The sequence below is a fragment of the Anguilla anguilla genome, chromosome 4 (genome assembly GCF_013347855.1).
Source record: "Anguilla anguilla isolate fAngAng1 chromosome 4, fAngAng1.pri, whole genome shotgun sequence".
Taxonomy (NCBI): domain Eukaryota; kingdom Metazoa; phylum Chordata; class Actinopteri; order Anguilliformes; family Anguillidae; genus Anguilla; species Anguilla anguilla.
Genome location: NC_049204.1, coordinates 7,001,465 through 7,019,514, shown reverse-complemented (window position 1 = coordinate 7,019,514; position 18,050 = coordinate 7,001,465). Strand labels below are relative to the sequence as shown.

Sequence of the window (18,050 nt, the reverse complement as noted above, 5' to 3'; positions counted from 1 at the left end):
GAGGACAGACGGACAGACAGACAGTGAGAGAGTGAGGGAGAGAGAAAGCAAGAGAGAGAGAGACAGAGAGGGAGGACAGACACAGTGAGAGAGGGAAGGTGAGAGAAAGAGAGAGAGAGAGACAGAGAGGGATAGACAGAGAAACAGAGGATAGTGAGTGAAAGTGAGCGAGAGAGCACAAGAGAGAGAGATAGAGAGAGAGGATGAAAAGAGATCTGAAGCCAACTGATCTTGTTATTTGTCATCTCTGCTTTGGCAACATGTAAAGTCATGCCAACGGAGAATTACACAACTTTAAAGTACCGCTAGAAAAATGTAAACCGTTCCTTATAAACCTAACCTGGCTTTACATAAACCTCTTGAGCACAGAGAAACCCTCCAGATTTACTTCAATTCATTCACAGTTTACATTTATTTGCCCAGCAGTGTCAACCTTCCACAGCTAAGGGAAACACCAGAAAGCTGCACCTAGAGAATATAGGATAAAGAATAAACAAGGAGAACAAAAAGAACCTGGACATAATTGGCAGCGAGATTGAAACCACTTAAGTGCAAATCCAATCGGTCTCAGGCACTACACAAGCCAGTGAAATTAAACACAGAAACTATTTAAAGTGATGCTCGCGGCCCGCCGACCAACACACAACCAAGGACACTCTTCACAGTCAACATCACAGTAAAAATCCAGCCAAAATAAGCTGTCTTTAAATAGAGATTTATTTAAAGCTGTAATTACGAGACAAGAGTTCCAAGCGTCACGCGGAATTTAGGCAGCATGTACGGAATCCTTCTAGAACGTATTTTTTTTAAACAGTATTCCACACAGAATACAGTCTGCTAAATGTAATATGTGCACGCAAAATGCAAATCCTGGAACACACGTGTACAGTCTGGCTTTGAATGACAACATGAGGCTTGTAACCGAAAGGTCGCAGGTTCGATTCCCGGGTAGGACACTGCCGTTGTACCCTTGAGCAAGGTACTTAACTGAAATTGCTTCAGTATATATCCAGCTGTATAAATGGATACAATGTAAAAATGCTATGTAAAAGTTGTGTAAGTCGCTCTGGATAAGAGCGTCTGCTAAATGCCTGTAATGTAATGTAATGTAACATGTCATGTCACTGTGTTGAAAAGGGTTCGGTCTCTTGACAGTGCCCACAGCAGCCTTTCCGCTAGCTAGCCCCAGCTGGTTTTCGGCTAGAAGCTTAAGTGCTTTTTTGCACCGGATGTCTGAAGCCCGGCAAGAATCGAGAGGATCAGCAGGGTGGGGAAACAGGAGCTCGCCTCACAGAGGAGGCCCCACAGGAGCGCCGGCGAGTCCCAGCAGCGGCCGCGAGGGCTCGGTTAGCGCTGGCGTGCGGGCGGTCCCCTGGCGCTAGCGCAGCTACAGAAACGCGCGCCGCTTGGGCGCTGCAGGTTGCTGTCCAGGTGCATCCACAGCTGCAGCGCAGGGGGACTGACGCCTCTCTCTCTCTCACTCACTCTCTCTCTATCTCTCTCACTTACTCAGTCACTCACTCACACACACACACTCACACTCACTGCCTCTCATTCTCTCTTGCTCTCTCTTGCACACTCTTACTCACGCTCACATTCTGTCTTGTTCTCTCTTGCGATCTTTCTCTTCCCGATTCTTTCTCTCCCTTTCTGTCACACTCTCTCTCTCACTCATTCACTCACTCACACTCGCTGCCTCTCAATCTCTCTTGCTCTCTCTTGCACACTTTTACTCACACTCGCTCTCTCACATTCTCTCTCTCTATTTCTGTCACTCTCTCTTTCTTCCCCATTCTTTCTCTCTCTTACTCCCCCCTCTCTCTCTCACTCCCTCACTCTCACACTCACACTCACTCATTCTCTCTCTTTCTCTCTCTCACCTTGCCTTTGTAGGGCAGACCGGGCTTGAACTGCTTGCGGGTGTCCTTGGAGTACTTGATGTCGATGAGCTGCTTGTGGACGGGCGTGGAGTCGTCGAACGTCGTCTGCCGCCCCCCGTCCACGCTGGCCACCGACACCCACATGCTCACCGTGCCCCGGAAGTGATCCGCCACGTCCACTGGCATCATGTCCTTCACGCAAAGGTCAAAGGTCGCCGTGCCCTTGATCTAGGAGCAGTAATAGACAGCGCATGTTTAAGATCAGTTCCCTGGCAGTAGTCAAATTGCTGTGGAGATAACCAAAGCATTATACCCAGAGACAGTTTTAGCAGAGATTGATCGGGTGATAGCATTAGCCGTAAAGCTCATAAAAATGAATGCTAGCAACAATTAGCTTCCATTCATTGGGAATGGCCGCGCTATGGATAAAGGGTAATATTGATAAAAAAGGAGTGCTCAGCCTGTTACCAGCTGAAAAAAGCGAACGGAAGGAATGATTATAAACCTTTTATTCCCATTTTTTATTCTTTATGCATGAAAAAAACATGAGGCATGACAACTGACATTCATCCAGCTAAAAAGCAGTTTTGACCCGATCTTCCGTTTTTGGCACTGAAACATTTTTACAACAGAAGACCACAACGCACAGCATCTCATTTTATCTGAGTTCTGAAAGTGGAACAGCAGCAGAATGACTCCTTTCCGAGGCGTCAGTTATAAAGTTCTATCCAGCAGCACGCAGAGAAACCGGGAGTAGCTCTCACCTCCATAGTCTTAACCACCGGATGCCCCACCTCATGCCGGTAGTACCCAACTCCATTCACTGTCATGTTCACGGTGAGTTTCCCGGTGACCGGTTTACCGAAAGTATATCTGAGGGGGAACAGCAGGAGGAAGTCAATGAAGAGTGACTGCGGCCACTGCAAAAGGTCATACAATCTCATACAATAAAAGCATCCCGACCTACTGGCTTTTTTATGCATGGAAGTAAAACAGTTAATTCTTTCTAAAACTAAATGAATATAACTGTATATAGGTTATTCTCTTTTCTAAACAGAGTAGCACAGAGGTGTGTCAAACTACAGGAAAATAAACGACAGTCACCTGGCGTGTACGGTGGTCTGTTCACACGTGTTGAGGTCACGGACGTACCGGGGCGGCTCAATTACCAGCTCAAACTTGGGCATCACTGTGAGGGCGAGAGGGCAAGCAGCGGAACCTTTTCAGCAATATCAGACTACTTTCAGTGACCCAACCATTTCACTCACAGTAAAATTCTGCATCTAGCATTCAAAGCTGAGCAGGTTTGGGAGCTAATCGTTTAGCCAGGAAACCATAGCGGCCAGTGACCTTCCCCTGACAATTCTTTTCTCAAAATTCTAAGTCAGTGTTCTAGAAATCCACTGATTTTAGTTACCAGCGGTGATTGTGACATCAGCACCAGAATGTTGAGTTAAGAACATTCTAGTCACATATTTGTGATCTCACAGCTTAAAGGGCAAATCACCAGCCCAAAGAGAAAGGGGGGGAATTAGGCCCGGACTCACCATACTTCTGCACTTCGAAGGTCTTGTTGTAGGTGTGCCCTTGCATCTCCACGAAGATGAGCCACTCTCCGAACACGGGCTGGTCCGACAGGGGGAAGGTCACGTTCACGATCCCTGAGAAGACAGGCCCTTCAGCGTCTGTTTCCAATCTCTCTCTCTCTCTCTCTCCCCGGCACCGCCCTCCCATAAAGCATTCACACCCAAGAGCTTTCTGGCGTGATCTGACTCACCACAACAGAGGGGCTTGAGGTCTGACCACTGGACCATCCGGGACCCTCTGGGGTCCTGAAAGAAATTCACAATCACAAGGGGCCGCGGGTCACGAGGAACCAAAAAAAACACCGAAGCAAAGGTTTTAAATCAGGCGTCCTGGTAAACAAAGCAGCACTCCCCCCCCCCCCCCAAAAAAGGCACTTTTTAGCACTTTAACACGTAACCCCTGGCACGCAGATTTTCTCCAGTGCACTGAGGTCACAAAGGAAATATTTCTCCATTTCCGTTCTGGCCGGGCGGAGTCAGGCAGCAGAGATGGCAGGGGCGGGGGAGACGGTTACTAAACCAAACACGCTACGCGTCCCCGCCCCGCTGGCTCCTGGGGGCCCAAACTGACGAGAGAGGGACCACACAGAGGCGAACCGGAGCGATGGCGTAGCCGTGCGGCGCTAAATAAACGGAGCAGGGAATCAAGCAAGGCCCCGCGCAGACCCGCGCTCTGCCTGCTAATTAGCCGAGCGTAGCGGAAGCAGGGCTACTCTGGGCAGCGCTCTCCCCACCTTTAACAACAACAGGACTACGGCAGTGTAGTATAATGGGTAACAACCTGGTCTCGTAACCTGAAAGGTCACAGGTTCGATTCCCAGGTAAGCCACTGCCGTTGTACCCTTGAGCGAGGTACTTAACCTGCACTGCTTCAGGTTATATCCAGCTGTGTAAATGGATGCAAATGTAAATGCTATGTATAAGCTGTGTAAGTCACTCTGGATAAGAGCGTCTGCTAAACGCCTGTAATGTAACGTGCAGAACCGCGGAGTAGCACGGCTAACGCTGGCGCTAGCCTAGCCGTTAGCTCGTTTACAGAACTCCTCCTCGGGGACGGTTGGGGGGGGGGGGGGGGGATTTCGGGTGACTCTGTGATGTACGGCGGAGCCGAGAAGCCGCGGAAGAGAGCCGCCGACCGCGCGGAGGAGGAGTGTGGGGGGGTCATGAAGGACGTGGGGCCGAGGGGCGGGGGGGGCGGGGGGGGTGTTGGGGGCAGCTGCCCCTTTCATCTCCATCGTATCGGCGCTCGGAGCGGTCGGAGAGCGTCCTGTCATCAAGGCCGGCAGCCCTGTAATCTCCGGCTGTTTTGGGAAATAGCGCCTGTGGCTACGCTCACCCAGGGTGGTCCCCCCCCGCCCCCCCCTCCTCCTCCTCCTCCTCCCCGGTGACCTTCACTCACCACAACGTAAGCTTCAATCTGCAAAAGAAGAGAGGGTTGGGGATGGGGGGGGTGAGGGGGGGGCACAAGACCAGCACACATTAGAGAGCCCTGCGAAGGCCAAAAGGCACAACCCTCACCTCCCTCTCCTTTCCCACAATCCCCTGCCTGTGAGTGGCGAGCGCCAGCACGGAACCTTCACAACCCCGCTATCAATAAGCACACTGTCTCCTAATGGCACCCACCTCCTCCCCCCCAACCCCCCCCTCCCGGGTCACGCAGTACATTTTTAGAAACTGTAAATTCCGGTAAAATGTTCACTCCCAAGTTTTCCGTACAAAATAACAATCTTTTTTTTTTTCAAACTGTCAGGTTTACTGCTGCCCCAGCATCACTTAAACAGAGCTGTCCGGCCATTTTAATGAAGGACAATGAGCGCAATTTCACTGATGTGGGCCTGGAGCAAGGAGGCATTCCCCCACGAGACTAGCACTGGCCTACTCTAATGTACACACCGCTTCTTATTCTAATCAAAGCCAGGGGGAATCGACCCTTTGACTGAATAGGAAACCTCGTGAAATCTATGTTATGTGCTGAAGCTTAAGCAAGTGTTACGTTATTTATATTCAACCGGCTGATTTTAGCGACGGAGTCCTGCCAGTCTTACCTTGTCATTGGCAGGCCTCAGGTCTGGAGTGACTGAATACACATTGACGAGCACTAGAGGAGAATCAGAGCAGACGAATCGCACATGACACAGACGCACTGTCAAAGCTTTCAACTCCCACAGGCACAGAATTTTAAATTCGACCCTACTGTGCACATCGTTTTCTGGCGTAATGTTGTAGGAGTACAGTACAGTACAGTACAGCAAATACCCACTTAATTCCAAGAATAAGACTGGGCAAACAGTGTATTAAAGTGACATGTAAATCCACATCCAAGCATTCAAAGTAGGTTTTACTATAAAAACCTTCATGCAGATTCAAGGGAGATTAAGTAGCCTAAAAATATTTACATGAATATTTTTATTGTAAAACTCACTTTAAAAAAAAATCTCAGCTAATACCTAATTTAAATTGTTTACTAAGATTCAGCTTGGTTTCATATCGAGACTATGCAATCAGTGCTGACGAGACATCCAACACCAACACCAGTCCCACGTCTTTTAGAGACCTTAAGGAAAAGGCACCTCTCTGTTTGGGTTTGTAGACCGGCTTGTCCGTCTGGATGAAGACGGCCGTTCCCTTGCTCTCCACGGTGACGGTGGTGTAGTTGTGGAAGATGTAGCCCTCCTCCGTCAGGTGGCGGTTGCCCCAGACCTTCAGCTGAGCCTGCCCGCGCAAGCCCACGGGCACCTGGGCAAGGGGGGGGGGGGGTGGGGGGGGGGGGGCCACATGTGAGCTACGGCTGTTCCCGACACAGACGAGCACGAAAATGGGGGGGGGGGGGGGGGGGGGAGGGGAAAACACGGCTCCCCAACTACGCCGTAAATAAAGTGTGGGGGGCGGATCTGTGTCCGGCACATCAAACCGATCCATTCCAGCTTCTCAGAGTCACGGCCCCTGCGTGTGTGTGTGTGTGTGTGTGTGTGTGTGTGTGTGTGTGTGTGTGTGTGGGTGGCAGCAGCTGCAGGTAATTTTGAGCTTGTTACCTTACCCTGAGAGCGAACGTTCAAAGACAGATGCTCAAATGTAAATCATATTCCTGTTGTTGTCTCCCCCCCCCCCCACCCCACCCTTCCTTACCTCCCCTGTTGTGTCAGTGCAATGTGTACAGACTGACATTGATGGGACTATTGTGCAATAGGGTCCTGACCGTTACCCTGAAGTGAATTACTAAAGGGGATGGCCAACTCCATATACAACACCCAATACGGGGCCAAACATTAAATCTGAAATCATATAAAACATCCAAAGAAGCAGTTTAGACCCACTCACCTTCAGCTTAAGTGTGCCTTTATCTGAAAAAGACAACAAACAGTAAAACTTTGCGCTTAATTCACAACAACAGAATAGAACTTTTTTTTTTTATCTAAAAGTTGCCACAACTATATTCCAGAAGAGAGTATCACAGAGTATTATGACACTAGAGGGAGGGCCAAACGACAATAGAATTCAGAAATGTTTCCCAGATTCAATATTCAAGATATAGCCAGCAAAAAAAAGCATGTTTCTGTACCCTTTTGAGATTGTTTTTTCGCTTGTTAAAATACAGTTAAATAAAAAAAACTACATACTTGACTAGCCAAAGATAAAAATCACTAAAATTGGAGAGATAAATCACTCAGAGTTGGAATTCTGGGAAAAATAACCACGGGGTGTTTAGCAGGGAGGTCCATCAGTCACTGAGGCACGACCGGCACTATCTATCAGCGGCGATGTCAAACAAACACGGACCCAGACGTACACAACAGCCAGGTTAGACATACCAGGGCATGCAGTAAACCACCTTATCAAGGGTGACATCACCGCAGATTTAGAGCACATCGGGGCTTATTCATCTGCCATTAGTGTAACCCCACCCCGGCGAGGTCAGAGGTCGTAGGTCGGAGGTCAGACAGCGTGGCACTGTCTGTGTGGGTTCTTTGGGGGTGGGGGGGGGGGGGGGGGGGGGCGAGGGGGGCGCGCGCGGTGACTCACCCCGTACGATGCCATGGCTGTGCGCCACCGTCTCCCCCTTCACCGACAGCTGCACCTGCACGCGCGTGTCCTCCGCGCCGTGGAAGATGGTCACGCTCAGGGCCTCCTCCACGCCCGCGCGGAACACCGAGGGAGCCGCGATCAGATAACCTCTGGGGGGGGGGGGGCGGGGGGCACAGGAAGGAAGAGACCATGTTTGGAGGAAGGGGGGTACAGCCCTGCCGAGCTGGCCTAACGGAGGCTGTATTAATAAATCAACCGCACTCCGATCGTCAAAATAGGCTTCGCGCGAATTTCGATCCACGTTCGGAGCGCAAAGAGCAGAGGGCCCCGTTCTCCGCTCAGTAACTTCATCTGGCCTCTGCACATCAACACAATTTGTTTTTAAAAAAAGGCAACTGAAAGCATCAGTAAGACAAAAACGCATAAGCAAATGAGAAAGGATAAGAAATAAGTGACAGGAAATTGAGGAGGAAGGAAAAAAAAAACAGTTGAGGGCTTTGTAGCCCTTTCCCCCGCTTCCCCTTCTCCCTGCTCATTAGCGACAGCTGTTCCTGAGACACTGCCTAAGTGTGGTCCGCCTCCTGTCCTCGCTGACGTCAAAAGAACTGTTTTTTTCTTTTTACCTGGAGTCGAAGTCCCCCTTCAGGCTTTCTAAAGCTTGGAGGAACTCACCTGCAATTAAACTATTTTACACTCTTGAGAGCTTCACGTGGCCAGATAGTATTTCACATTGGCGGGTTTTTAACGAGGGCATTTCATTGGCCAGGTTTTAATGAGGACAGAGTACCTGTCACAGCACCATCCTGGTGAACTCTCATTGGGTGGTCCTCGACCTCTCCTGAGGAAACTCAATAGTCAGTGTTTTCGGAGACACACGGAAAACCCAAGATTCCAGACAATCACTCTGACACAAAACCAGGAGTGGAAGACAGCTATCACAAAAGGTCAAAGGGCAAAGGTCAACCCCTGCTCTGCAGAAGCATTCTGAAAGGAACCAATTCAACTGTAAGATCCTGCTTGGAAGAGGTCACCTTATATAAGTACAATAGGGAGTTGGAGCTGCTTCGGACCTGCATTTTTTCCTGTATCTAGGCCTAGATTTAGAAACACTTACGGAAACAATAGCGCTCATTGTGTTCTGAAAGCATGCAAAAGTATATTGGTCTTATCACTCCATTCCAACATATTCATTACCGGCTTACGCATCTCTCTCCTTCGGCCTCCGCCTGTTCGCATTTCTGAAATATCTTACTTATTAAGATTGAGGACAGCTGGGGGGGAGGGGTGTTTTCATAAGTGAAGACGCAGTTAAAAATGGCACAAATGTGATATATTCACCACCTGAGGAAGGTTTCTGTGCAAAAAAAAAAGCACAAAAAAAAAACCTGCAGGACCAAGACATAATCAGAGTTTTGAAACTGTGATCTGACTGGGGCGCTGCTTCTCAACATGGATTGTTGCAGGACAACGGACAAAAAAAAAAACCCACGCGCTGTTCCATCAGTGGGCGATCAGGTGGTTAGCATTATAGTCCCGGGAGCCAGAGGCAATTTACGTCGCAGAGAGTCATGGGAAAAGCCTTTAGCACGCGGAGTCTTGAGAATAGCACCGTAATGAGAGGAAATTGACTCTTTGGCGTTTGATTTATTGCAAGTTCAACTAGGTCTCATTCATTTAAGACGATACCGAGCGCTTAAAACACATGACCAGAGAAACGTACAGAATTAAACCAGCTTATTTTCTTTTTTTTCCAAGCTTCCTCAGAAAAATAATGGATATATATATATATATAATTTTTTTTTTTTTTTTTGACACGGCATAACCCCCGTAAGAATCCCCTCTGGTTCTTTGCTTTCATGTGTGAAACTCTTGGCAGCGAGTATAGCTGTAACCCTTCACTATTAACTCAACCGAATTCTCCACAGTTCAGGATTAAGCTCTGGCATGCGGTTGACAGCAGCCTGACTGATAACATCATGGAGTCCACAGTCACACCAATCACAGTACATAGGACCGAGGGATTACTGCACGCTCTAAAAAACTAAACAGGATGAGTGGAAAGTCCATTGTCAAATACCGAGGGCTGCTGGAACCCCAGCAAAACGGTTTGGGAAAAGACATCAATGTATGTCTGTATACGGAACAGCGTGTTCTCTTTAAGGAAAATGAAAGCCTACAAAAATTTGTAGCATGGATTTGATGCACAACTTTCGAGGCGCTGATCCTCATCGGCGTGGCTCTGAAGATCGTCTTAAACTGGGGGATCAAGGTCCGTGAAGGCATGCTCCATCCAAAGCGATCACATCAAATCATTCACTTTACCAAGAGTACATTTTAATCCCTTAACTTCAGCCCTTGAGAACTGGCAAACCCTCTCTTGAAGTTAATTTGGTGTAATCCCACATGCTACATCTAGCCATTTCATATAGTCCTTTGATCCAAATAAGACGTTTGAAGTCTGGTACCTGCAATAGTTGCACGTCACTTTGCACGCCTACGAACCAACAACAAAATAGTGGTCATATAGCCGACACAATATAATTAATTAGCATTTGCTTAGGCTGACCACGGCGCTGACAACTGTGAAGCCTTTTCTCACACAAATAACTAGGACAAAACCACATGTCATGGAAAAGAAGTCCCGAGTCTTCTGTTTCAGAATATCCCTTACACAACCCTGGTAACAAGGAGACACTCGCGCAGAATTAAAGTGACCAGAACAGTAGCGTACCGAAGTCCCCGATACTGTATAAACCACGAATGACTCCAGTGTGTAGCCTACACATCGTATTCAATAGCCTGTCGTTCAGCATCAAATGTGACTCATTAACGCGAAGAGAAACAACAGTTATTCCATTAGGAAGAACGTCGTTGACCAACATAAATCCAAAATAGAATTATGATGTGCCATACGTGCGACCATTTTGCATAGCTTCTACTACTGTAAAAAGCACTAACTATCACTCAAATCGTTTAGATGTGATATCTCAAGCACGCTTTCCAGGCGTTCTGATTCAGCTGAAGAGTTTCTGGTGGTAAACAAGTTGACGCTCATTGAATCTTACGCAGGAAACCAGTGCAATGAAGAAAAGATAAAACAAAAATCGTACACCGTGTGTGCTGTTTATCCCTCAAACTGTTCATGAAATTGAACTTAATTGAGCCTAAAACTGTAGATGGCTTCATTCACAACTTTTATTCGCATCCATCCGAACACACTTTCCTTTAATCACACAAATGAATGCCAAAGCATAAAAGAAACGAGAGAGACAGCTACTCACTGGCGCTCTTGCGAATAACAGCCACTGACAAGACAGATGCAGAGAGTCCAAGAAAGAATCCACGATGCTCGACGGGACTTCATTTTCACAGTAATCTTCCCGCCGTGGCGTGGGGCAACAAGTTCTCCCCGAAGCCTCTATAGATAGAGAGCCGAGGCTTCAAACCTTTCTTACATACAATTAAACGCGCAGCTGGAAATAGTCATTCAAAGTATCCATTGAATCAAAGAGGAGAACGAGCGCTTAATTTTCTCCCGAGTCGCCCGGAGGATGAAGTTTTTATCCCGCTTTCAGAAATCCCGTTCCGTGCAACGGTGCAAATTGATTTTTCGTAAGCTTAACTTCTCTCAACGCACACAGACTGTCTCTTCTTTGGTGTGCCCGATTCACCCGCCTCAGTTTTGTTCTCTCATATTTCACCATTACAAATTATTTGCGTCCACCCCCCAGAAGAGTCGCGCTATAAAGAAAGCGATGTAGCCTATCTGTTGATGTGGTGTTTGTTCATTTACTCAACGCGCCGCATAAAGTTTATCCTCTTCTCGCGTGCGTCTCCCCCTCGCCGCCTCCTCGTCTCTTTGAAGTTTCTGAGCTTTTGTTTCTAATAATGGTGCGAGTCAGAACAGCTCCTGCTTATTGCAGACTGCTCCAGTACTACAAACCCCGGTTTCTCGCTGTTGGCTCTCTCCTCCCATAAACTATATAGGCTAGTGGCTTTTTTTTCTCGCAGTGTAGCCGTAGGAAGCAGAGAGCACGTGAAAGGAATGACCTGCCTAAACAAAGCGAAATATGCAATGTATACAAAGTAACCCAGCGAGTTCATTCTTACTTATGATTCGGTATACCCAGTGCAATAACTTGGCAGACATTAAATTACATTCGTTACTTATTCACAAAGTAATTCCCGTACTAAAATGTGGTGCTCAAATGAATGGACTGATATATAATAAATGCTCTCGCTGGATTAGAGAATAATATTTTACATCGCCTGTCATTTAAAAGCTCAGCTGTTTATTTATATATTAATGTGTTTTATTTTGCATAACTGCAATCTCACTTAAGGTTGACGCCTTTGTCCAATCCACTAATGTGGAAACGTTAGGCTACAGATAAGTAGAAATCTTTTCTTAAATTTAGCCCTATTGCACCCTCGTGTGGTGATCATGCATTACATATCGCAAGCATGGGCTACACGGATTTAACGTTTTGTAATATTCAGGTGCACCATGTCAATGCAGGAAAATGAACGGGGTAAATATGAAAAATAATATCAGATAATGTTCAGAGAATAAGTCCTTCAGCTCACCCGTGTTGCGTTCCACATACGTCAACTAAATTTGTGTTAAACTGGCTTTTGTCATCAAAACGCAGACACCGTAAGATACGTAGATCCAGTAACAATTAAGCTCTTAAATATTAACCTGTTACAGCACTTTTGCTCTTTAAACTTAATTTATCAGGTTTCACACATCAGGTTTAAACATGCTTCTCCAATCAGGCATGAAAACACCCACTCATCCTTGAAGAGCTTGCCCACGAGCGTAGACTTTGCCACAAACTATAAACCTGTCCAGAGGTTGTTTATCAAATTGCTTACACCACCCAACTTTAATAGCCTTACCCAGTAAACCATCCAGCCAGCTAAGGATTCCAGACTTCACATTCACGAACAAGAGGCCCTTTTGAATGTCTTTTTGATTCATGGGAGGAATTACAAGCGTCACAACATAAATACCATAGGTGCACGCAGTCTGCCTTGAGATTTAGTTTTCAGGACGTGGAATTAAATTGTTCTCAGCCCATGGCCAGAGTGGGCTTGTGGTTTCTAAAAATAATGGGCCATTTTCAACAATTTATCAGCCACATTACCTTTTGCAATATAACAATACCTGTTTGGTTGCCTGCCAAAGGAGAAAATCTTACGTGCCACAATCAAGTAATTGCTGGTAGGTTTTAATTTCACACCCTTTTTTTGTATCACCAGCAGAGCAGACAAACACACAAAATGGCTGCAGTTATGAGAGTGAACAACGTGAATAACGAATAGCAGATGCAGTTGATTTTAGCAGTGTGCAATTATCGCTAGGACTGTGAGAAAGCAGGAATGAGTAATGCATGAACAAACTCAGTCTAAAAGAGAACAGAACCTCATTTCACTTTATTCAACTTCAACAAACAAGGGACGTGGTCTGTTTTTTCTCCCAATTCACACGGAAACACTGATTTTTCAGACCCTAAATTCCTCTGGAGCCAATAGCATTTGGCGATACTGCTAAACATTCACTCCAGCTATTGGCTGTCAAAGAGTGTAAAAGCTCTCGATGACTGATTGCGTGGTTACAAAATGCCCAAACGGTTGCGACAGCTGCCCCTGGCTGCGACATTCGGGATGCGAAAATGAGCACGTCCTGAATAATCAGTTAAAAACGCACATCCCTGAGAACAGTGCATGGCAGGCAGGCAGACAGGCTGGCAGGCAGTCAGGCAGGGTTTCCAGAAAGCCCGGAGAGGCGGAGTCCGGAGCGGATCAGGCACAGCCGTGTATGACCTCACTCAGGCTGGCGTCGCCCCGCTTCCCGTCCACCAGTTCCGCGGAGCGGGCGGCGCCGACGCCCCCCGGAGGCGGCTCGGCGTACGACGCCTTGGAGAAGACGACGCGGTCCCCGTCCACGCGCACGCCGTGGGCGTGGCAGAGGTCGGCGGCGGCGGCGGGGGCGGAGTCCAGGGCCAGCAGGCGGGCCAGGCGCTGCAGGGGGTAGCGGCAGTCGCGGCTGCTCAGGCCGTGGCTGTAGAGCAGGAGCAGGTCGCGGCGGCAGGCGGCGAGGTGGCGGTGCAGCGCGCAGCTCTGCAGGAAGTCCAGCCGCCGCGCCAGGCGCAGCGCGCGCACCGGGTTGCGCTCCAGGTGGGCGCGGTTCACCGCCAGCGCCAGGCGGACCGCCGGCGAGGCCCGCACCCGCTCCGGCAACTCCAGGGCGCGCCGCAGAGCGCGGGTCGAACCTGACGCCAAACAGAGAAACCAAAATTTACCAAGCGGTAATACCAGCACACATTCATTTCCACAGCAAGGACACACAGTGTCATGGATGTGAAGCACTGCTCTTACACAGCACCCCCGGTGCTTTGGCTGTGGTCATCTCAACAATCTAGCTGAAAAACTAACAGAATAAAAGGTGGTTTACATGAGCGGCAACATGCAGCACACTAGAAATAAATGCAAGTGTCACCCGTTTCAGCTACCTGAGTGCTAATCGCTCCCCCTGGTGGACAGTCGTGAGTGAGCGCGCAATTGAGTGAGTGAGAGAGCTGCAAGTCAGGTCCATGAGGTGCGTCGCATTTAATAGTAAAAGGAACCACAGCACAGCAGCACAAGACAAATGGGTGAATGAAAGAGAATAAATGAGGCACATCCCAAGCAGAGAAGGATCAAAGTGAAGTGTAGCTTTTACGAACTGTGCATGCAACTGAGGGGCAGCAGGTCTGAGCTAAAAATGTATGCCTAAATTGTAAAAGTGAACACAGAAACATTTGTTTCCAAACATTCAACATCCGTTTAGATCAATGGGGCCCAATCATGCGTTATGGAGGGCTGAGAGTATGGAGGTTTTTATTCCAACCAATCACGTCCCAACCTGCTAATTTCACTAATTAGTACCCTCCTCTCTGGTTAAAAGTGTGTTAATTAGTGACATCAGCAGGTGAAGTGATCGGTTGGAAAGAAAACCTGTATATTCTCACCCCTCCGTGGTACACGATTGGGCACCGCTGGTTTAGATGGACTAAACTGCCAGTTGATAGAGACGCTAAAGTGATGTCACAGCAGGAAGCAGGTCCCCATTGGACTGACCCAGGTTGTAGAGCAGGCTGAGGGCCTGGAACTCGTCCTGGCGCGGGTGCTCCCCGCTGGCGTAGCAGTCCAGCAGCCAGCTCAGGCTCTCCTGCAGGTGCGTGTCGTTGATGCGCGGGTCGTACAGCCTGAGCGGCTCCTCGCACAGCCGATAGGAGGCGTAGAGGAGGAAGCGGACGATCCGCTCCAGCACGGCCACCGCCTCCGCCCCCGACACGCGCTGGATCACCATGTCCTGCCGCACGCAGCGCAGCCGGTCGAACACGAAGTCGTACGCCTGCGATGACATCACAGAGGGCGCTCGCTACACCTTCGACAGCGTCACGGCAACCACACTCAGACCTAAATATCAGTCTGTTACCCAAGACCAGCCTTGGTTCCAGGCTGGATCAAAGCACTAGATAAGTATTCAGTACATCTTTCGATAAACAATCAGACAAATGTATTTCCCATTTAAAAAACTGCAGCATGGTGGAAAAGGCGTACAGAAAACATAGCTCAGGAGGTAAGACCGATTGTCTGGCAGTCGGAGGGTTGCCGGTTCAAACCCCGCCCTGGGCATGTCGAAGTGTCCTTGAGCAAGACACCTAACCCCTAACCCCTAACTGCTCTGGCGAATGAGAGGCATCAATTGTAAAGCGCTTTGGATAAAAGCGCTATATAAATGCAGTCCATTTACCATTTACCAGAAAATGTATGGTACTCCGTAAAGCAGTGATAACCAACCCTGTTACTGGGATCTACCGTCCTGTAGGTTTTCATTTCAACCCTAATTTGGAACACCTGTGTCTACTAATTAGCAGTTCAACAATATCTGATAGCTGTAGGATGAGGTGTGCTTTGTAAGGGATGAAGTGAAAACCTACAGGACAATAGATCTCCAGGAACAGGGCGGGTTACCACTGCTGTAAAGCACAGTGTCAGGGAGCTGATTTTGGGACTATGGGGCCGACCATCTCGTCACATTCGAGCTCCACCGTGCCTCTGTCCAGGGCTCCAGCGCGGGGGAGGCGGCGGCGATGTCGTCGATGAGGAAGCGCACGGTCTTCAGCAGGACGGCGGGGGGTCGGAGGTCGCCGGGCCGCGTGGAGTCCTTTCCCGCCGCCGGCCGCGAGTACTCCTTCACCGCGCGCGACGGGTCGGCCCGGGGCATCCGGTCGCTCTCCGTGCCGGGGAGCACCTCGAAGCGGTGCAGCCGCCGCTGCTGCTCCCTCTCCCGAACCTCCCACAGGGGGCACATGGTCATGCAGGTGCCCCTGGGCACGGTCTCCTCCGCTGTCCGGCTCGGCTCCTCTTCATACTGCTCCTGTCGCCACTCCCTGCGCCCTCCTGGTCCACCTCCACCACCTCCACCACCTCCTCCTCTCCTATGAGAGTTGGACCCTCTATAACCAGGAAACAGGTAAAGTATTACATTACCAATATTCAGTGTCAGCTTATTCTCACAAACAGAATGGTAATTAGTAGTGATTCAAAATTCAACTACCATTATAAAATAGCCCTAAGCTACACAGTACGTATTTTGCAGTTTGTTGCTAGCGTTCCGTGCAGGAAGGAAAATGATGACTGTTCTCGTGGAGAGCTGCTTGTCCAATCACAATCCAGTGAGAGGGCCACAAATGACCACATCGGGACAGAGATGTGGGACACCGTCGCGAGACACAGCAAAAAGACAGTTGCAGAAAAGACCCTGGCGACTAATTAAAGGTGTCAGCAGTGTTTTGGCTTTTTCCAGAACTGTCAGGTTTCAGACGCTTGTGTTAAAAAGCCAGCTGTCATCTTGGGTTTACTCTTTCTGCTAAAACTATCATCACTAATTTCAATTTAAATTACAACGCTAAGTAATTAGGCTATTTCTTGGCGTTCTTTTTTAAAGAGGCCATTTAACAGTTTAAGTTGCATTCTCCAAAACGACAGTTGTCGAGGTCGTTACTTTAATATTCTGCTCAACGAACTGGCTATATGCACTGATTGTAGCTAGCTTCGCACTGTTTGCACGGGCTCAACAGAATGACTGAGGGCATAATATGTTTGAAGCTAAAGTTAGCCATTTAGCTGGAGGTGGTAGGTAGTTACAGCTTTCTCTTTTCAGGGCGGTTGGACGAAAATATGGTTTCTCCGTGCCTTTAGTTATCTTGGCTAATTCGGTTAAAATGCTATTGTAATCGTTTTGCGAAAAATAACAGCACAGACAAGGAGCTACCTAGCTAGTACAGCTAACCACAATACTGTATATATTATTAGCGAACTAGCTGCTTTTTACTGAGACTCGATTAGAAGTAAAATATATATCTATGTTTCTCTAACAAATCATTATCCTACGTGAATATTATGGAAATAGGTCTGTAAAATACTTAAAATTTTAGTGACAAAATACTAAACTGTCAACAATATCTGCTTTCGTTTCGTGGTTCATGAAAAGGTAAAAACACTCACGCGCGGTAGTTAGCTTTCCTGCTCATAGGCGCTGCTCTGAAATTACGACGTCACGGGGAGAATGTTCCAATCATAAAGAGTGTTTTGAAAGCGCATTACTTTGTGATGATTTCCGGTCCGAGTTCCGGTCAGTATTTATCTATTGTTCGGAGTAGCGAAGTGTTTCAACCACTGAACTGTATAATGACCACGAATCCAGCCCATATTATCTTCTTTTCTACTGTATAATTTATTTCTTTGCTTGCAAAGAAATGCATTAATTGTTTAACCCAGGAACTCAATTCTGTCTTCATCAACAAAATACAGTGCAGTGCCCACAGCACTGAAAAATTGTCCTCTTGTTTGAAGTGTTTTGTAATTTCAGATTAACATTGGGTCGCAAGAACCAAAACTCACAAAGTATTCTACTGAAACTTGACTGAGCATGCACAATAAGGACACACCATTATAAAGAGCTGAAGTCAGTCATCTTTATTGGTCACATAAACATGAGGTACATGGCAGTGAGAATCTTTGCACCCATATATCACTCTCAAACGTGCAATAACAACAGAAATAACAAAGTGTCTTAAAAACAACAATGTATGTTAAAAAAATTTTTTTTAAATGGTTAAACTATATGAAGTAGGTGGTTGGGTGGGTGGGGGAAATGTCCAATGCGGTTGGGGGGCGGGGGGGGTGGGTAGGGGTGGGTTATGTTCAGTGCGGTAGTAGGGTTGGGCGGCGGGGTGTCCTGACCATGTCCTTGGCCACTTCTCAGATGAAGGGCTTTAAGCTTCAAAGGCAGACCCTGTTAAGTGCTCCGCAGACAGATACACAAGCAGCACACGCTATCATTTAGTCTGGCCTATTGTTACATTGTTTGTGTACAGACAGCTTAACAGCTTCTGGATGGGCATATACAATTAAAGAACAGTACGTCCAGTAGTGTCCAGCCAGCACAGCCTCACACTGTGAGCATATGGCACTAATTATATCTGTCTAGTCTTGTCTGGTCTAG

The 18,050-nt window shown here is 47.9% G+C and overlaps 2 protein-coding genes across 2 annotated transcripts in view; both read right to left on the bottom strand.

Moving 5' to 3' along the window:
* Positions 1-11,500, bottom strand: part of cpamd8 (C3 and PZP like alpha-2-macroglobulin domain containing 8) — a 63,754-nt gene extending 52,254 nt beyond the window's left edge. The window contains exons 1-11 of the mRNA XM_035412043.1: positions 10,771-11,500; positions 7,487-7,638; positions 6,785-6,807; positions 6,037-6,202; positions 5,512-5,564; positions 4,866-4,883; positions 3,658-3,712; positions 3,428-3,541; positions 2,985-3,069; positions 2,645-2,753; positions 1,881-2,108 (exon numbers count right to left, since the gene is read on the bottom strand). Of these exons, the coding sequence (XP_035267934.1) occupies positions 1,881-2,108; positions 2,645-2,753; positions 2,985-3,069; positions 3,428-3,541; positions 3,658-3,712; positions 4,866-4,883; positions 5,512-5,564; positions 6,037-6,202; positions 6,785-6,807; positions 7,487-7,638; positions 10,771-10,853 (1,086 nt within the window). The 5' untranslated portion in view covers positions 10,854-11,500. The remainder of the gene's footprint in view (positions 1-1,880; positions 2,109-2,644; positions 2,754-2,984; positions 3,070-3,427; positions 3,542-3,657; positions 3,713-4,865; positions 4,884-5,511; positions 5,565-6,036; positions 6,203-6,784; positions 6,808-7,486; positions 7,639-10,770) is intronic.
* A 1,408-nt stretch (positions 11,501-12,908) lies between these two features.
* Positions 12,909-17,137, bottom strand: sac3d1 (SAC3 domain containing 1). The gene is made up of 4 exons (XM_035412228.1): positions 17,051-17,137; positions 15,597-15,999; positions 14,615-14,891; positions 12,909-13,767 (listed from the first exon to the last, which is right to left on the bottom strand). Exons 1-4 carry the CDS (start codon positions 17,074-17,076, stop codon positions 13,298-13,300), a joined length of 1,176 nt encoding a protein of 391 aa, XP_035268119.1. The 5' UTR covers positions 17,077-17,137; the 3' UTR covers positions 12,909-13,297.
* Between the last annotated feature and the right edge of the window lie 913 nt (positions 17,138-18,050).

Coding starts and splice junctions, on each gene's coding strand:
- sac3d1 (XM_035412228.1), bottom strand. CDS start 17,076: ATGAGCAGGAAAGCTAACTACCGCGC. Junction 16,000..17,050: donor AGGAAAGCTAACTACCGCGC/GTGAGTGTTTTT, acceptor TCCTGGTTATAG/AGGGTCCAACTCTCATAGGA. Junction 13,768..14,614: donor CAGCCTGCTCTACAACCTGG/GTCAGTCCAATG, acceptor GTTTGGCGTCAG/GTTCGACCCGCGCTCTGCGG.